The 27,951-nt window shown below is 36.4% G+C and overlaps 1 protein-coding gene across 1 annotated transcript in view; it reads left to right on the top strand.

The window, feature by feature from the left end:
- The window catches only part of RAB4A (RAB4A, member RAS oncogene family), a 57,825-nt gene that overhangs the window by 13,698 nt on the left and 16,176 nt on the right, over positions 1-27,951 (top strand). The window contains exons 2-5 of the mRNA XM_021000446.2: positions 19,311-19,391; positions 20,820-20,934; positions 26,542-26,604; positions 27,723-27,877. Of these exons, the coding sequence (XP_020856105.1) occupies positions 19,311-19,391; positions 20,820-20,934; positions 26,542-26,604; positions 27,723-27,877 (414 nt within the window). The remainder of the gene's footprint in view (positions 1-19,310; positions 19,392-20,819; positions 20,935-26,541; positions 26,605-27,722; positions 27,878-27,951) is intronic.

The raw sequence follows: 27,951 nt of genomic DNA, 5'->3' as shown, positions 1-27,951 counted from the left end.
GTGCTGTTTAAGTTTTATAAATTATTTGGATAAAGGCATAGATGATATGCTTATCAAGTTGCAGATGATATAAAACTTGGAGGTATAGCTAACATACTAGATAACCCTGCCACATTAAGAACATCAGGCAGAATCTATTAAGATGAAATTCGAAAGGTATAAATGTAAAATTTTGTCCTCGGGTACAAAAATTAACTTCACAAGTATGAGATGGGAGAGGTATGGTTAGAAAGTAGGGGTTTTTTTTCTGAAAAAGATCTTAGAGTTTGGTAGATTTCAAGGTCAATATGAGTCAGCAGTGTGATCTGAGAACCAAAAAAAAAAAACACCATTGTGATAAAGGGCTGCATAAAAGGAGCATAGCTTCTTAGAATAGGGTAGTGGTAGTCTACTGTACTCAGCTTTTCTGACTTCATCTGAAATATTGTATTCAGTATTCACAGTTTAAGAAGGACATTGGCAACTGGAGAGAATCCAGGATGATAAAAGTTCTTGATTCCAAGATTTGAGAATCAGTTGAAAGAACTAGATATGTTTTCCTTGGAGAAAGGAGCCAGAGCAGGGAGCACACAACATTTTTTCAACTTTGAAGGGCCGTCACGTGGAGTAGGGGTTAGAGCTCTTCCTCTTGGTCCTGTAGGTCTGAGCAGAGAGCAATTTAGGCTTGATGTCATGAAAAACTTCTTAACGATCAGAACTGTCTAAATAGACCACCTAGAGAAGTGGTGGGCCAGGCCTGATCCCCAAAGACTGTCTAATTAGCCAATCAGAAGATGGGAAGATGGATTTCATCCTACCTTCTTCAGGATAGCCAATCATATTGCTTGTTTCCATCACAACCACACCTACCCTCTTTTCTCAGCAACATCCTTCTCCATCCTGTCCCTCTGCTGCTTGAGCTCCCAACCTATCTCTTCAGTGTGAAGCATTGGCCCCTCGGGGCAGTTATGACCTAACCACAGCTTAGTACCATGCAGGTGTCGTTGAGAAAATTTGCCTGTCACCCCAGCCTCTACCCTGCAGATCACCTTGTGGCTACAGCATGTGCTGAGTGCAGTGAGAGCCCCCTACCTGCACTCTTTTCATTTAGAGTGACATGGGGTGAGCAGCAGCTTTCAGATCTCATTAAATTCTCTCTCCCCTGCCTCACCCCCCAAGTCACTCCCTTGCAAATGTCCTGGTTAACTGTCAAGAGGAACACCAGCTTTCCAGTCACTGTACTTCACAACCTCAATGTCATATCAGTTTGTTATACTCGCATACCCCACATGTCCAATCAGGTGCCAACTTTTCTTTTCTACCTCCACATCTCTTACACTGACTTTTCTCTTTTCACAAAACTCTGTTCTCTCTTCACAAAACCACCTTATCACCTTTCGCCTGGACCATTGCAGTAGTGTCTTTAATTAGTCTCTCTGCCTCAAGCTCCCCTCTCTGCAACACTTCCCAACACACACGTATACCATCCTCTACACAGCTGCCAAAGTGATTTTTCCTGATGTACATATCTGACCTTGTCTTTCCTTTACTCAGTAAACCCCACTGGTTCCCTATTGACTCTAATATCCTACAATAGTTCCTCTTTATCTCATTTTTTCAGGATTCTATTTTATGTAAGTTTTATAATATATAATTATTAGTACAGTAGTATGTGTATGTAATTTGTACATGTATATATGTATGTATAATATATATGTATATATTAAGGAGTGCATCCACAAAAATTTTTTACTGATGAGGTCCTATCAAAAAAGTTTGGCAACCACCAGACTAGAAACAAGAGACAGGGTTCTACTTCTGACTCTTTGATTGACTTGTTGAGCAGTCACCTTTTTGAATCTTAGTTTCTGCAACTTTGAAAGAAAGTACCAATCAATACTTAACTGAGGTTTACATCACAACATTTATCACTTTTGCTGTCCCTGCAAAGCCTGGAAAGGGAGACCTTTCAGTCTATAATGAGGTTGTTTCTGAGAGTTGTAGGCTGGAGATGTTAGTGTGGATCCTTAGCAGGACTGTTGAAGCACAGGAGATTTTAACTTGTTTTATTGTTTCTTTTGGTGTGAAGAGTAACTAATTGTATTTTCAAAACACTTTAAATTTTTAGCTGTGGTAGTGATAGTAGTCTTTTTAGTTAAAGGTAATGTCAGTGACTAATGTGAAAATATGTTTAATATGAATGTATATGGAGAGCCTATGTCAGATTACATGCCATCTTAGGGAGGGGGGAAGGAAGGGAGAGGGAGAAAATTTAGAACTCAAAAGCTTATGGAAGCGAATGTTGGAAACTAAAAATAAAGTAATTAATAAAAAAAATCAACCTGTGATTTTACTGGTAAAAGTAATCCCTACTATTCAAATATCCATAATCAATAGATATTTACAACTCATCTGTTATAGTTTTATATAGAGTTGTTTAGAGCACTGAGAGGTTAATTATGTTGGGCCTAGTCACATACCTAATGTGTCAGAGGCAGAGAACTCAAGCTCAGGTCTCCCTTACTCCAAGGATGGACCTCTATAGACTTATGCTCTCAGGTGCTAAACTTATATTAAAAGAAAATATGAACTTACTGGAGCTTATAAGCTTAATCTTATATAGTATGCCCATTGTAAGGTAAAGTAGTCTAGTGGTAAGAGCCATGAATTTACAATTAGAGGGCTTAGGTTTAAATCTTAACTTTACCCTTGATAATCTTAGAGGAAGTCATTTTACCTCCCTGATCCTCAGCTTTCTCATCTACAAGATGAGGTTATACTATTTGATCTCTAAGATTCCATCTAGACAAATGATTTGTGTATCTCATAATGTCTTCTTGTTTATTTTTACTGTATATTTGGGGGGGGGAAGGTTCACAATTAGAGTTTCCAATTCAATGGCATGTCATCCCTATTTTTCTCTTTTTTTAATTTACTAAAATTTAAAAAAAAAAGGTAATGCCAGCTACTTTTTCTTTAGGAGCACTTCATATTTTATACTACTTGTTAAAAAGCTAAGCAGTTAAATTTGCCAGGATTCAACATTAACTTTACAGAATGTGAGAACTGAGGCAATGTATTGGAAAGCATGTGCTTGAGAAACAGCTAAAGTTATCTCCCTTAAATATAAAGAAAGCGGATGGTGCTACTTGAATTGTTCCTTCTAGAATTAGTTTAATCAATCTAATGGACTTCTTATGTGTCTAATATCTATAATAGAAAATGTGACATTGACAAGCTTTTTCTTTTAAAGACTTTGAACATCTGTCCTTCCTTTTTTCCAACAACACTTTCTTTAAATGATACTGCTTTCACTGAGTCAATCTGATCTCAAAAATGAACTATGTTCCATGTGTTGGAAGAATGCGCAATATGTTTGCTTTAGAATAACCAAAAATATAGATTGAATATTAAGTGATATATGTAACTAAATTATCAGTGAACTTTAGGAAATTTTAAAAGATAAATTGTTTTAATTTTCTCGTCCTTTTACCAGAACATTCAGTGCATTAAATAATAAAATATAAAAGGCTAAAAGGATTCTAGAATCATAGTTTTAGAGCAAGAAAGGAACTTAAAGGTCAGATTGTCTAACTCCTTAACTTTGAAGGGAAAGAAAAAGTAGGGACAAAGTTTTCCTTCTAAAACCTTTCAAATAAAGGAAGGTTTGGTCATTCCAAATAAATCTATGATGTTAATGTTATATTTTTCCTAGATAACCACTGGTTTATAGTTTTTTCACACCACCAAAATGTAATCAGTGTACTGTTCCAAGTTCTGCTTGCCATTTGTTGTGGGCCAGTTTGTAGCTCAGGCCACACCCAAGATTCAGTCTAGAGTACACATTAGAACGTAATAAGGAAATTCTGGACCACAAATTCAGGAGCCTCCTCCCCATGCACAACTTGCTATAGGATTAAAAATGCTCCAAATCCTAGTTTAATTCAAATAAAATGCTGCTTACAGTAATCAGCAACACTTGGGGCTAGCTAGAAGTCATCGCTGCAGGGCACTGGGAATTCTACTAAAACTTGTAGTGCTTTGGTTCCATAAAGACTGGGTTTCTTCCCAGAGCCCTCTAAATTAACCAAGTCTTGAGGATGGCCTTCTTGTTTCCTCAAAGGGAAGCTACATAAGTCACCAAGCATTTTTTAAGCACCTACTATATACCTGGCACTGTGCTAAGCTCTGGGTATAAAAAGAAAGGCAAAAAACAGTCCCTGCTCTCAAGGAGTTCACAGTCTTATGGAGGAGACAACATGCAAACAACTATGTACAAAGTATATATAGGATAAATTAGAGATAATGTCAAGGGGAAGACACTAAGATTAAGGACTGGGAAAGGCTTCTTGCCAAAGGTAGAACTTTAACTGAGACTCAAAGGAAGCTGGGGAAGCCAGGAGACAGAGGTGAAGAGGGAGAGAGCTCCAAGAATGGAGGACCTCCAGTGAAAGCATTCAGTCAAAAGATGGAATGTTATGTTCAAAGAACAGCCAGAAGTCTAGTGTCACTGGATCACAGAGTACATGGAGGGAAGTGAAGGTGTAGGAGAACTGAAAAGGCATATCATGAAATGCTTTAAAAGTCAGATAATTTTTATATTTGATCCTGGAGGTAATAAGAGACTTTGGCATTTAATGGGGGGAGGGGGAGGCTCCATGAGGTGACAGGGTCAGACCTGTCCTTTAGGAAGATCAGTTTGATGGTTGAATGGAACATGAATTGAAGTGAGGAGAGACTTGAGTCAAGAAGACAAATCATCAGGCTATTGGAATAGTTCTGTTGTCAGATGATAAAGGCCTGTGCCAGAGAGAGGATAGTCAGAGAAGAGAAGGGGACATACATGAAGGATATTAAAAAATGGACAGGACTTGGCAGTTGATTGTGGATATAGGGGATGAGAAAGAATGAGGAATCAAGGATAGCACCTAAGTTGTGAGCCTGAGTGCTGGTGGTGTCCAGTAATAGGGAAGAGGGGAATGTTCCAGGGAAAGATGAATTCAGTTTTGAACATGTTGAGTTTAAAATGTCTACTAGACATCCAGTTGGAAATATCCACTAGGGCAGTTGAAGTTGTGAGACTTGAGATCAGGAAAGAAATTAGGGCTGCATAGATCTTAAAATCAACTGCATAGACATGATAATTGAATCCCTTAAGATCACCAAGTAAAATCATATAGAAGGCCTAGGATAAAGCCTTGGGCAACCCCACCACCACCACCATCTCCCCCCGTTAATGGGCAGGGTCTGAATGAATATCCAGTGAATGAATGCTCAGATAGGTAGGAAGAGAAGCAGGAGTGAGTGGTATCACAAAAACCTGGAGATGAGAGAACATTAAGAAGATAAGGGTGATTAGCAATATGTCAAACAAATGTTAAAGAGGCCAAGAAGGATTGAGAAAAGGTCATTAGAATTGGCAGTTAAGAGATCTTTAACTTGTATAGTCTGATGCTGAGTGAAGTGAGCAGAACCAGGAGAACCTTGTACACAGTAACAGCCAGGTTGTGCGATGACTAATATTGATAGACTTAATCCTTCTCTGCAATACAAGGATCTAAGAAGACATCTCCAAAGGCCTAATGATGGAAAATGGTATCCACATCCAAAGAAAGAACTATGGAGTTTGAATGCAGATCAAAGCATACTATTTGATATTTTTTTTCTTCTGTTGTGTTTTGTTTCCTCTTTCTGGTGGTTCCTCCTATTGGTTCTAATTCTTACTTACAACATCACTAATGTGAAAATATATTTAATAGGAATGTATATGTATAGCCTATATCAGATTGTGTGCTGTCTTGGGGAGAGATGGAACGAGGGAGAGGGAGAAAAAATTGAAACTCAAAAGCTTCTGGAAGTGATTATTGATAAATAATAATAAATCAATTTAAATAAATAAGTAAATGAAATGAAATGAAATGAACTTGTTGGACTGCATGGCCTCTAAAGCTCCTTCCAGCTCTAGGTCTGTGTTCTTGTACTCTATAACCTTGATTCCACAGCCAAGGTTGGAAGAAGAGGAAGATCTAGGTGGGGAATGTGTTCTTAGCATTCCAAGTCAGACCAAATGCAATTACCATAGAAACATTCTAAAGGGAATTAAAGGAATACTTTTCTGTCATCTCTTTTGGAGAAAATTCCCATATAAGTGTTCCCCATGCTGAAGAAATCACAAGATTCTTTCTATGATATGAATAAAAAAGGATGGGTGATGCAGAGATGAGAGAATGGAAAGTGGATGTGTATATGTATATGTCTTTTTCTCCTTCTCCCCTTCTTTCTGCCATGAGAGAGAAGTGTAGGGCCTTATAACTGGATAGGGAGGGAGGCCCTAGACTGGACTGAACTAACCTAGACTTGGGATAGAGGGCTAAGTTAGAGAAAAGATGAGGTTTGCACCTTCTGAACTAGAACACCTTTCCTAGAACCTCAGATCTCTTTTTTTTTGGGGGGGGGTTGGCATTATGCAGTGGGTTAAGTGACTTGCCCAGGGTTGCACAGCTAGTAAGTGTTATGTGTCTGAGGCCAGATTTGAGCTCAGGTCCTCCTGAATCCAGGGCCGGTGCTCTATCCACTGTGCCACCTAGCTAGAACCTCAGATCTCTTCTTCTTTGCCTTCATTCTAGAAACCTAGAGCCCTCATTCTGCCCTCCTTCTGTCTAAATTCCCCCACCATGCTCAGGGTTATCCTCTTGCTGAAAAATCTCCCCTTTATACCTGCCTTTTTTATTTTATCTCCAGAACTTAGCATGGTGCTTGGTACATAGTGAGTAATAGGTAAATACTTTTTCATTCATTCACAGCTAACCAAAAAAAACCACCAGATCTCTTAAAATCGCTGGAGAATATTACACATAGCCACAAGCTAATGAATTAGAAATCCTAAGTGAAATGGATGGCTTTAAAAAAAAATCCAAATTGTTGAAACTAACACAACACAAAATTGATAATTTTCCCTATATTTAACCTTGATTACTGGTCTATTCTGATCTCTAAGATCTTACCCATAAAACTAGTTTATGGGATAATTTTTTTTCGGATATAGTATCTTATTTTTATCCCTTCTTTTCCACTCATATTGTCCCCTGTCCTAATTTAGAATCTCATTGTCTGTTTTCTAGACTATTGTAGTAACCTCACAACTGGTATTCTTCTCTCTAGTTTCTCCCCTCTTGAAACCATCCTTTGTGGACCTTCCAAAATAATCTCCCTAATGCACACGTTTCACCTTTACTCAGCCCCTCAAAGCCTTTAGTTGCCTAATAAAATATGAATTCCTTATTCTGTTGATAGAGCCTTCCTTATCCCAACTGATAGCATTTCCAATAATGTGTTAAATAGAAGTGGTGAGTGAGCACTCTTCTTTTTGTTCCTGTTCCTAGCTAGCATTTAAGGCCCATCTTTATAATGTTGCTCCATCTTTGACTTTCTGAGTTTATTTCATACTACTCCACTACATTCTATGCTCCATCCAAACTGTTCTCCTTTGCTACCCCTGCACCTCTGTGCATTAGTTCTGGCCATCCTTTCCTTTACACTTTTATGCTGTCATGTGCTTCTAAACTTTAATCTCTTAGTCAGTAAACTTACTTAAGTTATGAATTTCATTTTTTAACTTTCTAGCCCCAGACCTTAGCACAATGCCTTGCATACAGTGTCGAATTGCATTTAAAAAACTTTCAAAGAATAATCTTTATATTTGATAAAATATTTCTAAAATTGAAAAAAGATATCCCCAATTATGAGGCAAATATGTTAAAAAGTGACTCCATCATTATTTTTTAAAGGATTTTTAACAATGACTAGATACTGATGTTCATCAAATGCTTTGAGGGAATTTATTAAGATAGTAATGATTAGTATTATTTGTCCCTATGAACTGTTAATTTTTTTAAATATTGAAAAATTACTTACAATATATTTCTGCATTGTTTGCTAAATTTTATTTAAGACTCTTATCTACATTAATGAGTGAGATTGACCTATTCAGGGTGTCCCACATAAGTGGAACATCAGGAATTATATAATGAATAAAATAAATTAAAAAGCTTAAAAATGTAATTCACTCATGTGATTCAATTACTACATGGGCCATTTTTTTCAAAATAATTATGGTGAAATCTGTTTATGAGTTAACCTTTAAACTTGAAATTAAAAAATATAAATTATTCTATTTACATGAAATCTTAAACTTTTTTGTATAAATTGTGTCACTTTTTAACATAATAAAGAGTACTCAGTCCAAACCAAGAGCCAACTTTATTCTTAATAAAGAAATAGTGGGGGGAGAGGGCAGGTAGGTGGTGCAGTGGATAGAGCACGGGCCCTGGAGTCAGGAGGACCTGAGTTGAAATCTAGCCTTAGACATGTGATGCTTAGTAGCTGTGTGATCCTGGGCAAGTCACTTAACCCCATTGCCTAGTGAAAGAAAGAAAGAAAGAGAGAGAGAGAGAGAGAGAGAGAGAGAGAGAGAGAGAGAGAGAGAGAGAGAGAGAGAGAGAGAGAGAAGAAGGCATTTTTCTTAAAAACAAGAGTGCTCAGTTACCACTTCTGTTTAATATACTGCTGGAAATGCTATCAATTGGAATATAAAACTTTTTTAAATGAAGGACATAGGAAAATAAACTATTAAAGCATTATTAATGGATGAACAGAAGGTATGCCAGGAAAATCTAAGGGAATCAACAGATTTTACTGGAGATAATGAGTTTACCAAATTGCCATTTGTAAAATAAATTAAAAATCAGTTACATTCCTGCAAACTAAAAGCAAACAACTAGAAGATATAATTTTTAAAACCCTCATCTATAATAGCAACAAAAGCATTAAAAACTTGAATATTTACATAGAACAGACAAGTTGCATGAAGAGAAATATGAAACTTTAATGGTAGAAACTAGATTCAGATGGAGAGATTTAAATATGCTCTAAGTTGAACAGACTATTTGTAGTAAAGATGGTATTCCTCAAGTTAGTTTATAGATTCGACACAATATTAATTAAAACTTCATTGAAGTTAGTTATAGAATTAGATAAAAATGATAGATTTATGTGGCATAATGAACAGGTAAAAATATCAAAATGGAAAAAATAGAGTTTACCCTAATACACCTTAACAGTCATATTACAGGGCAGTGATTTTCAAAGCAGCCTAGCAGTAAGTTAAAAGTAGAAAGTAAATGGACTAGACCAGAGGTTTTAAAAATTGATCCAAGCATATGTAAAAATTTAGCATGATAAAGTATGTGAAACTCCTACTCTGTACTGGCTGCCTTACCTGCCTGGACCTTCCAGCTCTCTCCTGTCACTCCAACCACCTGTAACACCACAGCAGTTGCTGTCTCCCGCCTTTCAGCTACATATCACTGCCTGACACCCTGAGTCCACCCTAACCTAAGGTCAAACTTTTATATCAAGAGAAGGCCCAGCCTCACTATTCACTTTGCTCTGCCCCACCTCCATACCTGGCCCTTTAGGGGTGATGACAAACCTACTTAAACTTGTTCCCCAGTAATTAATATATTCCCACCATTATACCCTACCCATCCCAGTGATTCTTAACCTACATTTGTCACTGTACAAAATCTATTCTCCGTCCCTCACTGCCTTAAGCCACACACACACACACACACACACACACACACACACACACACGCACAAAGCAACAACAACATCCTACTCTAAAACTGCTGAACCCTACTTCAACATTGCTAGATAAGTAACAAACTTGTTTGCATCTTTCCTTTCCATCTTCTTGCATTCACTGAAACCTGACTCCCTCCTTGGCATGACTTCCCTGGCCACCCTTTCCAGCACTGGTTACACTTTCATACCCTAATTCTGTGGTCATAGTGGAAGAGTTGACCCCTGTTGCCACTTCCAGACTCTTCCCTCTACTACTACTCATCTCTTAGTAACCTCTCCTACTTTAAGGCTCATTCAGTCTCTTGTCACCCATTCAGAATTCTGGTAACTATTATCTGCTGACCTCCAGAACACTATCCTTCCTTAATGACTGGCTCATTCTTTCTCTCCTTCTCAATTCCTGGCCCTCCTACAAGGAGACTTTAATATACATATTGATTCTTCTGAGTCTCTCATTTTCCAGTCCTTCAACTAACTCATTTACTGTATCATTTCTCTATTCTGCCTTAGCTACATAGAGATTGTCATGCCTTTGTTCTTGCCGTCTCCCACAAATGTTCCACTGCCATGTTCATAAATGCTGAAATTCCTTTATCTGATCATAATCTGTTACCATTCCAACTCTTCCTCTGCTTTGCAACCCCAATCCTACTCTTCATCTTTACCTAGACCTCCAGCGACTCCAACTTTTGGTTCTTTTTCACACTGTCACCTTTGCATTGAGTACACTTTCCTCCTTTCCCCATCATGCATTTGTTGATCTAGTTCAGCTAGCTGGTGTCTTCTCTCCAGTCCTTTGCTCCCCTATCCTACCATTAATCTTTTCTTTCCAAGCCTCAGCTTTGGATTACATTCACCATCTGTTGCTTTCATTCTTTTATTGAATGAAATGAGAAAAATCACAAAACCATGCTGGATCCACTACAAATTTATGTTACATAATACTAACCAGACCATCACAATAGCAAGACAATTCTTTTATACTTCCCTAAGCAACTACCCATCCCACTCATCATAACAGCTTTTCCAGACTTTTTCATCCCTCCTACCATTGAGTGAGATAATAGTTGTGAAGCACTTATTTGGTGCCTGGCCTGTAGTAGGCACTACTTCCCTTCCCCCTTCTCAAACCTCCCATGACTGTCCCTACCTCTACCCTGTGAGCTGAGAACTTTGCTTCATATTTCACTGAAATAATTGGGGCCTTTTCACAAAGCTCCCTCTTCTCCCCTCCTCTTCATTTCACATCACTCAGACTCTTCCTTCTGCTAACTCCTTCATACCTCACATGAAGATGTGGCCCTTATTTCCACCAAGGAAAACCTGCATGTACAAGTGATTTCATTCTATCCTGTTCACTCCAGCAGATTGGCTCATCATCCCTACTCTCCCACTAATCTTCCCCGTCTACTGGCTACTTCCCTCCTGTCTACAAACAGGCCCATGTCTCCTTATTCTCAAAAAACCCTTACTTGAACCATCCATTCCTGCTAGCTGTCATCTTATATTCTCTCCTCCTTTTTGTGACTAAACTCCTTGAGAAGACATTCTGCAACACAATGCCTCCATTTCTTGGCCTCTCCCTGTCTTCCGAACTGACTAGTCTGACTTCCAACCTCATCATTCACCTGCTTTCTCCAAAATCACTAATAATCTAATGGCCCTTTTCAGTCTTCATCCTTCTTCTTTCTAGGTTTTGATGACCTTGCTCTGTCTTGTCTCTTCTACGTAACTGCTCTTTCTCAGCCTTCTTTGTAGGATCTTCATCTGAGTCCTGCCTTCTAATCGTAATGGTCTCCCAAGACTCTGTTCTGGGCTTTCATCCTCCCTCTATACATTTTTGCTTGGTGATCTCATTAGTCCCCTTAGATTCAATTATCATCTCTATGCAGAAGATTCTCAGATTTATTTAACCAGCCCCAACCTCTCTCCTGACCTCCAGTTTCACATTTCTAGGTTCCTATTAGACATAACAAATTGGATGTACCAGAAACACCTAAAACTTAATGTGTCCAAAATTGCACTCATGATCTTCTCTCCCTCCAACTCTCCTCCCCTCTTCTTAATATATCTGTTACTAATAGAATGTATGGCCATCCTCCCAAGCATGCAATCTAGGAATCATCCTTGACCCCTCACTCTCACTCCCCATATCCACTTAGTTGCCAGGTCTTGACCATTTGACCTTCATAAAATCTTTCATGTTCATCCCCTTTCCTCCTCTGACAATGTCACCACTCTGGTTCAAGCCCTCATCATTTCACATTTAGATGGTTACAAAAGCCCTCTGGTTGACTTCCCTGACTCATGTCTCTCCCACTCCAATCCATCCTCAACACGGCTATTAAATGTTCTTCCCTAAAGCACAAATATTTTCACGCCACCTTCCTCTTCAGTAAAGTGTCTTCCTGTTACTTTCAGGATCAAATATAAAATCCTCTGTTTGACTTTTAAAGCCTTTCATAATCAGTGGAGCATACAGGCTTATCCATTGGTTATTTCTTGCCCTTGCTATGTGACAGCCTCTTTTTTTCTCCTCCTACATATTTTTTATTATATACTTTACTTCCATTGTAATAAGTTCTTCACTGGCAGTATGTTTTAGCCTACTCTTGCTCACCATATGCTTCTCCATTGTCTTGTGGGTGACCTGCAACTTCAGCTTTTGGAGCCTGTTATATTATTCCATTTCTCACATCACAGAAGAATATTGATTTTTTTTAATGGGTGTCTATTTCAGGAAGAAGCATGAGGTCCTTGATAGCATTGCAGTTTTCTCAAGTGCAATCTAGCCTATTCTCTTATTCAGTTCTGGGATCAGTTGCTTTTCCATTTACAATATCTATCTAAAATATGAATACTGATTGAACTGCTGTATGGGTTATCTCACTGAATATCCAAAAGTACTAATTCTTTTGCTTCATCATGTCATACAAATGATCCTGGTAACTCAGAGGTTGCTAGTAGAGAGCAAGCTGTACCATGCTAAAAGAAAAAAAAAGCTTTGAGGATGGTCCTGGCAACAGATTGTCTGCTTTCCAAGCACCAACATATCTAAATATGTACATGCTGATCACCAGTATATAGCCTTTTTAATGATGAATTCTTTGGCCAGGACAACCCATGAACCAAAAAAAAAAAAACAGTATAAGAGGGTCCTGCTGTTTCTGACGAAATGATGGCAGAGTAACAGAAAAGGGACATGGTGTGATAAGAATCACACAATTTTTAAACAATCTATAAATGCCATTAGAATCATAGGTACTCTAAATGTGAGATACTTAATGACCAAAAAGTGAATTACTGCTGGAGGACCTGAGCCATATTAATCTTGACATTCTTGTTAGAAATGAAATAAGACAAAAGGATGTTGTAGTTAAATGGAAGCGTGGTTCATGGGTTTTCTCCATAGAAGCATGTAAAGGAGTTGACAGGCTTGTGTTTTTAGATAGATATAGATATAGATATATACACGCACACACACACAATGACAACAAGATTAAACATTATTTTATAAGACACCATGGAGATTTGGTAGTCTCATACTGAAGGACTCATAGTAGGATTTGTAAAAAGACCATCATGAAGAGAATTGCAGCTTTTGCACCAACATGTGTTAAAGAGAATGAGGAAGGAGGGAAATTCTGTGAAGAACTCAGTAAGACCCTCCAAATTAAATAAACCAATACATACTTTAATACTCAGGAACTTTGAGACAAAGGTGAAGTCAATGAGAAATACATTGGAAAGTATGGTTCAGGAGCAAGAAATGAGAATCTAAAGACTTGAAAACTATATATAGAAGCTTCATGTGCACATACATGTACATGCATATACGTATATGTATATATGCATAAACATATATGTATGTGTGTATTTCATGAATACTTCAAAAAAGAGAGATGGGAGATTCTGAGCATGATAGACACTAAAGAAATCACTAAAAATGGGGGGCAGTGAGGTGGCACAGTGGATAAAGCACCGGCCCTGAAGTCAGGAGGACCTGAGTTAAAATCCAGCCTCAGACCAAACACTTGACACTTACTAGCTGTGTGACCCTGGGCAAGTCACTTAACCCCAATTGCCTTAAAAAAAAAGAAATCACTAAAAATGAATGATTATATTCTTATAGACAAGAAATGATTGGGCACTGATATGGGAATCTATGTGGTCAGCCCATTGATTTGTTTTTGTGAAGGGAAAGATCAAAATCAAATAGGGAATAAAGATGATAAGAAGATGTATAAGTGAGGCAACTCCAACCTTGGTTATTTAAATAAACTATTGACTTCAAAGAGTGGTAAAAATCAACACAGCAGAAAGGCCGAACAAGTAAGTCTAGAGACTGCTTTGTCTGGCAAACACTTAGTTTTTCCAAGTAGAGAAATAACATTCAAGGGCAACATCAATTTAGAATATAAACTTGCTTGTAAAAATCTTAAGTGAGGATGCTAGAATTTTATGAGCAGTACTGCCTCAGGACAGCTAACGTCGAATAGTGGATAGAGAATTGGCCTTAGAGCCAGGAAGACCTGGGATCAAGTGTCTTCCTGACATGTACTGACTGTGTAAGCCTGGGCATGTTGCTTAACCTCTCAGTGTTTATTTTCAGTCATCCTCATCTGGGAATTCCCTATGCCAATGATAGCTGAAGTTTCATTCCCTCGTAAAACAGACACACTGAAGGGAAAAAGAAGTTTAGAGAGTGTTTACCAAAAGACCCTTCAAGCTAGATCATTCCAAGGACATTTTAAGGATGAAAAAGAAAGCTCAAGCGACAGATGAGGAGGGAGGAATCTATTAAGATCATTATAACAGGCAGCAGCTAGATGGTGCAGTGGATAGAGCTCCAACTTTGGAGTCAGGAGGACCTGAGTTCAAATCAGGTCTCAGACCAGACACTTGACACTTACTGGCTGTGTGACCCTGGGCAAGTCACTTAACCCCAATTACCTTGCCAGAAAAAAAAAGATAAATATACCAAACGACTTTCTTCAACTACTTTCTTCATAACATGATAGTGCAGCCAGCAGATTTGGATCTAAAATCAGTTCCCGGGGTGCTAAAATCTAAGTACACAATAGCTACACAATTCCTCTTATTTACATTTTAGTAATCCTATCAAAAAAGGAAATGAGCTTAGTCTGGCATGGCCTGATGTTGATGAAGCCATGTGGCTCTGTTATCCATTCCACTTTCTAGGTGTCTACCAACTGCATCTTTAATGAGCCTTTCTAGAATTTTCCTAAGAATGAAAGGTAAATTCATTGGTCTATAGTGAGCAGATTGTTTTCCTCTCTTTTTTGAAAATCACCAGGATCTTTGCCCTTTTTGTAGCACAGATCCTGATTTCTGTGATCTTTTAACTACTGACAATGGATCCGTAATCATGTCTATCAGTTCTTTCATTTTAGTATCCAAGGATATAGTTCTTGTGAACCAGATGACTTGAATTCATCAAGAGCAACCAACTAGTACTGTCTCTTTATCTTGAGAATCAACTCCCCATTAGTCATTTCTGTGCTGTCATTTCCAATTCAACAGAGAAAAAGAGAAAAGAAGCAACCTTGCCTTCCCCTTCTCTCCATCCACCCCAAGCACAGGTCTCTTCATTCGTCCTTTTTCCCCTCTCAACACAGCTGTAAAATTCTTTTTTATATGACTATATGTAGTTTTGATTTCTTCATCAAAAAACTGTTCATATCCTTTGTATCAAGAGTGTTTATAATTATTATGTTCATGTAGTTCTTGGGTCTGTTTTGGCAGATATACTCTCAGACATGTTATATTGGCTACAGTTATTTTAAATGGAGTATCTCTCACTATCTCTTCTTACAGGGTGAATATATAGAAATGCTGATGATTTATGTGGGTTTATTTTACATCCTTCTACTTTGCTAAAATTATTGTTTCAACTAACTTTTTTCCTGAATCTTTAGGATATCCAAATATATCATCATATGTCTGCAAAAAAGAGATAGTTTATTACCTCATTTCTCCTGATTCCTTCCATTTCTTTTTCTTCTCTTATTGCTATTGCTAGCATTTCTAAAACAATATGGAATAATATTAGTGACACAGTGTAATTTTCCTGTTTATCTCTTTTGATTAAAGATATTAACTTTGTCAGAGATCTTGATTGCTACTCTTGATTTTTTAACATCAGCTGAAGCATAATAAATTCTGCTCCAGCCCTTTATTTTAACTATGTGTATCTCTCATTTTTTAAAATTTTGTTTCAGTATATTGTCGAATTTAGATTTTTAATCCATTCTGTTATCCATTTCCATTTTATGGGTAAATTCATCCCATTCACATTCAAAGTTATAATTACTAGCTGTGTATTTCCCTCCATTCTATGTTTCCTCCCTATTTATCCTTCTTACCCTATTTACCCTATCCCACCTCACTCCACTTCTGTTTACTTACTATTTACTTTTAATCACTACTTTGCCCTGCTTTTCCTTAATCCTCTCCACCCCTAAAAGAATCCCTTCCTCCTGTCCTCCCCAACCTCTACTTTAATCTACCTATCACTCTAAGAGTCTCTTCCTTATCTTCTTTCCCAAACCCCCCCAATTCTTAGTCTATACACCCACCTAAAAGTTCCTCCCTTAACCTGTTCCCTCACCCTTTTATTTCATTATAAATTCAGAAGACTTTTATAACCTTCCATACATACATATATATATATATATATATATATATATATATATATATATATATATATATATATATATATATATATATATATATATTTCCCTCTTTAACCCAGTTAAAACCTGTGAGAGTAAGGTTCCAGCACTACCAGCCCTGTACCCCCACTTGCTTCTTCTGTATCAGTTCTTTTTTTCCTCATGGGTGTGAGATAATTGCTCCTTTTTACCTCTCCCTACCCAGTTTTCTTTTTAGAATCAACCCATCATATTCAGCTTAGTCTGTCTTTTTTCAAACTACCCTAGTAATGACAGTCTTGAGTACTAATAACATTTTCACATATAAGAAGTAAACAGTTTGACCTTATTTAGCCTCTTATAGTTGGTCTTTAATGTTTATCTTATGTTTCTTCTCTATCTTGTATATTGAATTTTACATTGAGTTCTGGGTTTTTTGTCAAAATATTTGAAAGTCTCTCAGTTCATTAAATGTCCATTTTTTTTCAGGATTATACTCAACTTTACTGGGTAAGTTATTTTTGGTCACAACTCCAGCCCTTTTGTACTTCAAAATATTTTGTTCCTACGGTTTTTTAATGTGGAAGCAAGCTATTAGGTCTTGTGTGATCCTGATTGTAGTTCCTTGGTATTTAAATTTTTTTTCCTCATTGCTTGCAGTATTTTCTCCTTAACCTGGGAACTTTGAAACTTACCTATAATATTCCCATAAGTTTTCATCTTGGGATCTCTTTCAGGTAGTGATCCTTGGAGTTTTTATGTTTCTACTTTACCCTCTAATTCTAAAATTTCAGGGCAATTTTCTTTAATAGTTTCTTGTAATATTGTATCAAGACTCTTATTTTGATTGTAACTTTTAGGTAGTCCAACAATTCTTATATTGTCTGTCCTCCATCTGTTCTCCAGATCAGTTGTTTTTCTAATACCTTTTATGTTTTCTTCTATTTTTTCATTCTTTTGATTTTGTTTTATTGTTTCTTGGTGTCTTGTAATGTCATTAGCTTCCTCATGACCAATTCTGGTTTTCAAGGATTTATTTTTTTCTTGAATTTTTGGATCTCTTTTTCCAGTTGGTTGACTTTCTTTTCATAATTTTCTTGATTTTCTTGGATTGCTCTTATTTTTTCCTTAATTTTACCTCAATCTCTCTTATCTGATTTTTGAAATACTTTTAAAGTTCTTCCAAGAACTCTTTTTGGGCTTGTAACCATTTGACATTTCTCTTTGAAGTGGAATAACTTGTAACCATTTGACATTTCTCTTTGAAGTGGGATAACTTCACTATCTCTGAAGATGAACCCAGATCTTCTCTGTGCCCATAGTAGCTGTCTGTGGTCGGGTTCTTTCTCCTTTGCTTACTCACTTTTATTTTTATTTCGTTTATTTTCATTTAACAGCTTATTATTGTAATTGGGCTGTAGTTCTGAGGTGTGGAGAATGGTGCCCCAGGTCTCAGTTCCTTCTTACTGTTATTTTCTGAGCTCTGTCCTAGAGGCCCAACCAGAGGTACTCCTGTCTACCCCTAAGACACAGGTTAGTGGGCCCCCAGACATACTTGTTCCCTGGTCCCTCCAAACTTCCCCTCTCCCTTCTACTTTCCTGCCAATGGCCACAGCCAACCCTGGACTCACTGGGCATGTGCTTGCTCCTTCTTGTTCACAGGCTGGGGTATCTGTTCAGTACAGCTGGACCTGGCATCCTGATGTAGCAAAGGGTCCTTCAGTCTTCCCCTATTCAGCTGTAGGACCCCTACACTGTCTCTGAGATGAGAGTTCCTAAGGCCAAGGCTGTAGCCCAACCCAGCTGCCCCCAGGGCTTGTTGTTTGTTGATTTAGTGGAGTCTGCCTGGAGGTATTTGCACTTCACTCAGGCCAAACCTCCACCTCTTGGAGGTCCTGAGGTTCTCTCAGGTTATCTTAGGAGTACAACTGCTTTACCCTTACTTTATTTCTGCCACTCTATGTTCACTTTGAGGCAGTGTTCTGGGTTTTGTTTTGTTTTTTTTGGTTGGTTGGTTGGTTGTTTTGTGGAGGAAATGTGGAGAGTCTGGAGTTTTCTGACCTACTCCACCATCTTCCCAGAATCCTCTTCCAGACTTTTAATCACTCTTGTCACCCAGCTTGGCTTCTGTCTTCTGTCTACTTCTTTTTAAAAATCTGAGTAAATTGGTAAGTTCCATGTGTGTCCGCATTGTTCTCTTCAGACAAATCTCATTTTTCCTGCCCACTGGAATTAATTTCTGTTGTTTCTTCTTAATTTTATCTACCAGTCCTCTTGTGCTGACTTCCTCTTACTTTGATCATTAGCTTTACATATCTTTCCTCTGAACTTTCCTTATAACATGCTTTTCCAAAGTTCAGGGTGAGTATCAAGACTATAACCAGATTTCCTCTTCTCTTTCACAAATTCCAGGAGGTTTGGTCACTCCAAGGAACTTACATTGTATTGTATGAATATATTACATGCATGTTCACAAGTAAACACACAAATAAATAAATAAATAAATAAATTTCAAGGAGAGAGCACTAACAACTACAAGGATCAAGAAAAGGCTTCATGTAAGCAGTGACATGAGTTTTGCTTTAATGGAAGCTAGTGATACGAAGAAGTGGAGGTGAGGAGGGGATACATTCCAGACATGGGGTATCATCTGTGCAAAGGCATGCAGATAGGCTATGACAGGGGGCAGAGGCCATGTGACCCTCTAGGTCCTCAAGTGCTGCCCTTTGACTGATCCACACTTCACAGACTTTGACTAAATCCAAACTTCACAGAGCAGATTTCTTCTGTGAAGTTTGGATTCAGTCAAAAGGGACATACTGAAGGACCTAGCGGACCACATGTGGCCTCAAGGCCATAGATTCCTCATCCCTGGGCAACGGAATGTTAGAGGGGAGGACACAGCTATCAACCCTTTTCATTTGATTTCATACTATATAACCGTAGTCCAAGAACACATTGATAATTGTTGCTTTGAAATAATTTTTTCATATCATTCTTTTTATCTTTTAGATTTTTTATTCAAATTCCTGGTAATTGGAAATGCAGGAACTGGCAAATCGTGCTTACTTCATCAGTTTATTGAAAAGAAATGTAAGTTGTTATCTATATGTCACTTTTTCATATATGTGTGTGTAGGTGTGTTACATATGTACTGTTTTCTGACTGCTATTTTATTCGTATCTATTCATAATAGAACTTTTAAAATGTTTTCCTGGAACCACAGCTATGATCTAAAAGGGATTTTGTTTTCTTTTTCTTTTAAATTGCATGAAAGAAGAAATTTGATTTATAATATTTGTTGGGACATTTGGTTGAGGGCTTACAAAGTAAATGTTACAATTCTGTAGTGAAGTTTCATAAGCTAATATTAATTATGTTGACTATATAATAAAGAATTTATATTTCATATGTGCTATAGATAGCTACATTTTAGAGTTGAATTGAGATAAATAGATGTGGAAGAGAGGCTAGAGGAAACCATATTGTATATTGGCCCTACCAGGTTTTGTAGAAGAAATGGGATTTTAGGAGATTGGAATCTTGAGGATGTAAGTAAAGATGTGATATCTTTGGTAAAAATTTGTCAATAACTTAAAGAAAAAATGGCATGTATTAATAAATTAGGTTCTGTTTTTTAAGATAAATAGAAGTTGTAGGCTACAGTGTTAAAGTTGGTTTAGATAGTTTGACAAATGGCTTTGAAAATTATATTAGAGACTTTTTGCTTGATCCTGCCACTTAAAAAAAACCAAACAAACCAACCAGAAAACAATGGCACTGCAGTGAGTACACCCAAGGTTTCCCAATTTACTACAAATTCCCCCAAAAACCAAATAACCCTCTCAGGGTGGCTCTCTTTTTTCTTCTTATCCCATTAATTTTAGGAGTCCCTCAAGGTTCAGTCATGGGACCTCCAGTTTCTCCTTCTATACTAATTTCAGAACAATTACTAGTCATGTCACTTCAGCTATCACCTGAGTATGGGTTGTTCTCAGATCTCAGATCTAGAGGGAGGGTTTAAAAGTACCTTTGCAAGATGTCACATCTTGTTTATTCACACATGTGTTCACAGTTTGAGAATATCCACATAATTTGTTCGGTAGATAAAGAATTGGGTGAGAGCCAGCCACCTCGAAACCTAGACTTGGTAACATTTGATTAGTCACTTTGGTCAAAATAATGTTAAGGAAAAGATCTATCAAGTCGTTGAAGGTACAAATTATGTAGTCTTTTTAAAGCATAGCACAAAGTCAATACATTTTATTGATTGTTGTTTAACTTTATCAGCAGGCGACACGTTTAATTTTTATTACAGTCTACTGCCTGATTTTAGATACTTAACATAAAATGTGGGGGGCAGAACTTATTTTGAGAATAAATAAGTAAGACCAATTTTCTATACATGGAATGAACTTAGTGCAATAATATAAAATGTTTCCTTGTTTTGTGAAACCTGTAAAGTGTGTTTTCTAAATGTCCTAAAATTTAAAATTTTTTGTCTTTGTTCCCTTTTTTTAGTCAAAGATGACTCAAATCACACTATAGGTGTGGAGTTCGGTTCAAAGATAATAAATGTAGGTGGTAAATATGTAAAATTACAGATATGGGATACAGCAGGACAAGAACGATTCAGGTATTTTAAAATTTTATTTAAAATGTTTCTTGTTAGAATTAAAGCCATTACTTTTCCTTCTTTAACCTCTCACAAATCTACTCCTGTAATCAGCTGTTTTCTTTCAATGCATAGTTAACTTTCTTGGAATAAAGTTTAGAAATTTCCACCTTAGGGAACTCCTTTAACTTAAAAAAAAAGTTGCAGAAATTCAATTTTGTTTCCTATAACAATGATTTACTAAAGAATCTATTAGTGGTATGAAAATGAGTGCACTACTGAAAGCACCTAACTTGTTCCTAGGGAATATTTTATTTACTGGAAGAATCTCTTTCCTCCTAATTTTACATAAAAGTGGATACATTGCTTTTTTCCCCTATAAATTCAACCTATTTTTTTCCTTAACTCTTTTTTTAAGGTAAAGAGTCAAACATCAGGTTTAGTAAAAAGTCCCTTTTCCTCAGGGTATGTCTTAGTGTCATTATTCCATAAAATACCCTAAACTTTCTACATTTATGGTATTATATAATTATAATTCATATTTATAATATTGACCTAACCTTAAACTGTAAGATCTAAAATCATCAAAGATTAAATTATGTTCATTATCCTATATTAATGTGGAAAAGTGGATTGTTATATAACTCATCGGTCTGGGTATAAGATTTTTGTTGTTTAGTCGTTTCAGTCATGTCTCATTCTTCATGACCCCATTTGAGGTTTTCTTGGCAAAGATACTGGAATGGTTTGCTGTTTCCTTCTCTAGCTCGTTTTAGATGAGGATGAGAAACTGAGGCAAACAGGGTTGAGTGACTTGCTCAGGGTTGCACAGCTAGTAAGTGTCAGAGGTCAGATTTGAACTCAGGAAGAGGGTCTTCCTGACTCCAGGGCCAGCACTCTATCTACTGTGCCACCTAGCTGCATATAGGGCGTATAGGATATTCCCCCTAAAATGAGGCCTCTATAAAAAAGGATAAGATGTATACACATATTAGGAAAAATAATTCCGTAGAATTACATATAAAAATGTTTATTGTGGAAGGTTTTTTTTTTTACTAGAGAATTATAAATGTTTAGAGATAGAGGGACCTTAAAGATCATCTAGTTCAAACTCCTCATTTTTTTTTAATGAGGCAGTTAGAGTTAAGTGACTTGCCCAGCATCACACAGCTAATGAGTGTTATGTATCTGAGGCCAGATTTGAACTCAGGTCCTCCTGACTCCAGGGCCAGTGCTCTGTCCACTATGCTACCTAGCTGCCCCAAACTCCTCATTTTATAGATAAGGAAACCGAGGCCCAGAGAGGGGAAGAAACTTGCCCAAGGTCCATGGCTAATACATGTTAGAACTGGGATTTTGAAACCACATCCTTTGACTCTCAGTTCAGCCCTTTCCCCACTGTTCCATGTTATTACTTTTCTTTTTTTTAAAAATAGTATTTTATTTTTCTAATTATATATAGAACAACAATTTTTAACATTCATTTTTACAAAATAATGAGTTCCAAATTTTTCTTCCTTCCTCCCCACCCCCTTCTTAAAATGGTAAGCAATTTGATAATAGGTTATATATGTGCAGTTATTATTTTTCTGATTCAAATAAAAATATTTTGTTTGTTTTTAGCATTAATCCTTTCTTCCTCTTCATTAGATTCATTGTTTTCTTACTCCCTTTCTTCTCAAAATATGAATGTAATGTCCTGTACAAGTCAGACTTGGGAAAGATGGGTTGCCAATATTGAGACTATTCACTTTGTATTTTCAACAAGTATTGAGCCAGAAAATTTTACAAATCACTGTGAACATTCAAGCTAATTTTTAATTTTATTAAACAAAACTATAAATCATATTTAACTAAGACCAATATTCTGAAGTGTCTAAGTTTTATGTACTGTCTATGGGGTTTTTTTTAACCTCCACTAAAGTCCTATTCTAATGCTTCATCATGGCATGAGATGACCTTCATTCTTAAAGATAAGTTAGTAAAATAAAATGTAAGTTCTGTCACATGCTACCAAGCTGAAAAACTTTTAAGTACAAACTCATTAATAAACTATTCAGTGGTGGGCTATATCTCTACTGTCTGAGTACCAGCCTAGCTATGATGGAGTGACTTACCTCCTGAGTGATGAATTTTTCAGTCACAGCCACTCGTAAAGACCACCTATTAAGTTGTAGTTGAAGGGGCAACTAGGTGACACAGTGGATAGAGCACCAGCCCTGAAGTCAGGAGGACCTGAGTTCAAATCCGGCCTCAGACCAAGCACTTGACACTTACTAGCTATGTGACCCTGGGCAAGTCACTTAACCCCAATTGCCTGAAAAAGAAAAAATAAAAATAAAAACAAAAAGTATCAAGTTGTAGTTAAGTTTCAACCATCACCAGTGAAGGGCATAATCCACACCAATGAAATCACAGAATCTTGAAGTGTTAGGTGTTAAGTGTCAAATTCAGTACAATATTTAAAGATAAAATATATTATTACTAAATAATTATAGCCTACCAAATAGCCAAAGTTGGACTGCTGAAATTGAGACATGTTGTTTCAAAGTAATACCATTTACTTTTAGCTAAATAAATAACATAGAAATGGAAGTTTTCTAAAGTATTTCCAAGATAAATCTTTTAATACAGGTCAGATAATTTTGATCAAGGATATAACTAATATATTTGGTAAAAACAAAGTGGATGAAAAACATGATTATTCAGAGGGTCTTTTTCCAAAAATCATTAATGCATTAGAATATGCCATCTTGGGGGCCTCCATTCTTGCCATAATATACTGCAGGATTGTCAACTACAGATTATGGAATTTTTTTTTAGTGAAAATCATTTTAGTAATTGAAAGAAGAGTTTTTTGATGTTGAAGGTGTTCAGTCATCATTCCTTGTACCATCTAATTTCAACATATGCTATTCCTGTATTTCTAGGACATTAATGTATTTTCCCCTACCTAAAAGTATACCAAAGGTATCTTTTCTGCCATTTCCTGGCATTTTTTTGACTAACTAATTATTTATATTAGTAGTTTATTAATGTATTGAATTTTTTAAGTGCACTGTGTCATTTGTCTCTGTTGAATTTAATAGTATGTTACCATTTCTTCAACATGGCAAAATCTTTTTTTGTATTTTATCATATAAAAATAACTAACCAGGCATTCTAAACTAATATCCATCACAAGTTTAATATTTTATGTATAAGTTAAAAAATGTCATATAGAACCAAATATCAGAAAGATGTTTATCAAATACTCAGTTTACTTTCCTGTATTGGAACCCATTGATATAGCCAACCACTTCTACATAATCATTCAGTAGTCACATAGTCAAAACTAGGCTTATAAGGAAGAAAATTTCATACAAAGAGCTATAGGAAAATTTGAGAAGATGGAGATAAGATAACTTTTATCTGGAGTAATTGGTGGAAGGCTTTGATTGGTGGAAGGCTTTGTAGAGAAGATAACACTTGTAGAGAAGCTGGGCCTTGAAGGAAGAGTACAATTTCAGTATTCAGAGAGGTAAGGCGAGTACATTCCAGGAATAAGAGATAGCCAGCTGGCATGTGCTGAGACAAGATAATACTGGTTGAGATTAGGAAACAACTAAGGATGAGAGAAAGGGGAGAGACAGAGTGAAATAAAAATGGAAAGCTAAGCTAGTTTGGAGCCAGCCATATTTTATCAGGCCTTAAACACCAGAAAAAGAAATGCTTATTTTAATCCATAAGTATTAAGGAACCACTGAAGATTTTTGAGGAAGGAAAAATGGTGATACTTGTGTGATATGAAAGATTATTTTGGCAATTGTATTAAGTATGGATTGGAGAGTGAAGAGATTGGAGTCAAAATGACCACCTAAGAAGCTGTTATAACAGGCCAGTTGAGAAATGAGGGCCTTTTAAATAGTGATGGCAAGGTGAGTAGAAAGGAGAGAACAGACATGACAGGGATTGTGCTGATAAAATAGATAATGACAGCTGATTGAATGTGACAGAGAGGGTAGAGTCCAAGTTAACCTCCAACGTGACTGGGAAAATGGTGTCACCAACAAAAATAAGAAAGACAGGAATAAGAAACAGCTTTTAGTGGAGGAAAGATGGCCAGTACTCCTCAATGTAATTTAATTTGTGCCTTTCCTTTTTAGAAAGTACTACCATTACAGCTAAGGAATTTCTCTCTCTCTTGTAAAAGGAACTTGTTTTTATGACATACAGAAGACAATGGGGGAAAAAAGTCTAGCCTACTTTGTATTGTCCTAGCTCTGAGGTTATTTTAAGAGAAACTTTGAATAAGATACTCTTTTCTGCCCTCCCACCATCTTCCATTTTCTATGGCTTCTCTATTCCAGTAGCACTATAGAGTTTAGGGGTAGGAAAGACACTTAATTTCCCCTCTACATTAAATGCCTACCAGCCTGACTCCATAGTATATAAAAGGTAGGAGAAATTCCAAACCCCCAGCCTCTTTTGGGGCTCAGGTGCCTAGCAATTGGGTGATTGGGGGCTACTTACAAGATTCTGAACTATGTTTTTGTGGTGCATATTCTATAGACCACACCCAACATCCAGCTCTTCACTTGATTCAAGTTAACTTGTCAGATCTACCTACTACAGATACTTTAATCACTAGCAGCTTTACTTTAATTTCTAGACTAGCAAAATGATAGGAAACTGATTGGATGTGAGGGAGAAGAAAGATTTGCAGATAACTGTAAAGCACCAAGCCTCAGCAACTATAAGAATGGTGCTATCACCAAAAAGAATTAATGAAGCTTATAATTTTGGTCACATATTGCTATGACTTCTGTACTTCACAGGCACTCTAGAGCTAGGAATAGAGAAAACTAATTCGGAGCAGTGAATCAGTCATTGCTCTTATCCATTGATGATATGAGCAGTTAATCTTTTCCAGCTATAAATTAACAACATTAAAATCACCTTCTTTGTGAATATGGGAGAGATTTCTTGAAAAGGAATTGAGGAAGTGAGTCTTATTTTAGCTGATTAAGTTCATTACTACTCATTATAAGGCTAATCAAATTTTGAAAATACTCTATAGTATGTGTCTCTGCTTGAAGTCAAGATACTAATATTTCTTGCTTTCTGCCTAAGTATAATGTTTTCTGCTCATTTTAGAAGGAATTTCAATTGGTCTGGCATGGTTTGTTCTTAACAAGAAAAACATCTTGGTTGTTATTAACAATTCTTGGACTTTATGATGTTTTAAGAATTGGTTTTATTTCCTGAATTTTCCCTAATTAAAGTAAGGTTTCTTTCCCATTTTTCATGATAAGCATTATTCTAGCTCTTTTTCTGTCTTCAAATAGCTTCTCTATATGTAGTTTCTTGATACATCTAGCTGCTTTAAAGTAACTGTGTCTATTTCATAAGCTAGAGAGAATAGGGATGCTATTTAACCATGCTGCCCTCCCAATATTGATAGCAAATGCATTGGTTCTCTCTTAGAAACATTAAAAATAAGTGCTTCTAAGTACTTATATATCTTTATAATTTGTAATTCACAGAGCTAAAAGCTATATATTTTTCTCTTTCTTTGGAAACATCTTGTTTAGAACAGTAGTGAAAATCTGTTTGAATCTGTTAATAAAGCTAATCTAATTCTTTCAGGTCTGTGACAAGAAGTTACTATAGAGGTGCAGCAGGAGCTTTGTTAGTCTATGACATTACCAGGTAATTCAAAATTTACTTATAGGAAAAGAGTGTGGTCTTTGTGTTCTGCTTCCTATAGTCTGAAATTCATGCAATCTTTAGTTTCACAGATTTGTGATTTTTTTTTCACTTCAATTTGCATAATTTGGAGCTTATTAAATATACTTGACCCTTCCTCTGTGGTCTCTGGCAAGCTACATCACCTTTCAGTATTTCTGTGTCTTTCTATGAAATATAGCGTTATTTCAGTACATATGGTATTCTCTGAATTATTATTCATAAAATATCTGTAGGTACATATACAGGTGCTTTTAGATGAAAAAAATGAACATTATTTAATGCATTTCTTAATATGCTGTTTTTTGGTTCCTATAAGTGTTAAAAAAAATTGACACATTAGGCCTCATTAGTAGTTTGCTTAACAATAAATATTATTTGTGAACAACATCAATTTATTGAGAGCTTACAGAACAGAACAGGTACTTGAATGCTACCAGGAAGTGGGCCCTGTCATTCACTTCCCACAGTTTGCTTTCTGAGTCAGGAGTGCTACAACAAAAGGACTGATAACATAGATAACATTGATAACGCCTGCCCAAACACTGTACTCACAAGGAAACAATTAAATATGATTGTTTAAGTCAATTTTTTTAACATACACCAGTACTGATAACTTATGTAGTATTTTTTGGCCCAGACTGAACTTACATGACATATTAGCAAAAATAAAAAAAGCATTGAAGTGAGAAGAAATCAGATCCTTAATGCCAGAAGGCTCAGTTGCATTAATTGATGCAAAAATTTGCTTGGTCTTTTGAGTTTTTCTTAAATTTCCAGTCCTTCTTAAGTCTAGTAACTTATGAACCAGATTTTACCCTTAGATGCACAACTTCTTATTTCTTCTCTTCCCAGTGATTAAAACTAGTTAGTGATGACAGAATGTTAACATAACAGATTTTTTTTTTCATTTTGTTTTTGTAAATTCTTATTGTGGTTAACTAATTGTTTGGGGGATATTGTTATGATAAGGATGTTAAGTAACTATAACATCTTTTAAATGTTTAATAGTATGCTTGATTTAAAATTAAATCATATTTTACAGACTTCATTTTTTAATTTTGTGATCTTATATTTTGCAGCCGAGAAACCTATAATGCACTTACCAATTGGTTGACAGATGCAAGAATGCTAGCAAGTCAAAATATTGTCATAATACTCTGTGGGAATAAAAAAGATCTGGATGCAGATCGTGAAGTTACTTTCTTAGAAGCCTCTCGGTTTGCCCAAGAAAATGGTAGGGGAACTATTAAATACCACTTCATTTCCATGTTATATTTTTTATTAATATGATATGTGTTTGAGTCTACC

Source organism: Phascolarctos cinereus, unplaced genomic scaffold (genome assembly GCF_003287225.1).
Source record: "Phascolarctos cinereus isolate Bilbo 61053 unplaced genomic scaffold, phaCin_HiC Scaffold_5;HRSCAF=322, whole genome shotgun sequence".
Classification (NCBI taxonomy): domain Eukaryota; kingdom Metazoa; phylum Chordata; class Mammalia; order Diprotodontia; family Phascolarctidae; genus Phascolarctos; species Phascolarctos cinereus.
Note: the sequence above shows the minus strand (reverse complement) of the source record. Positions and strands in the feature narration are given on the sequence as shown.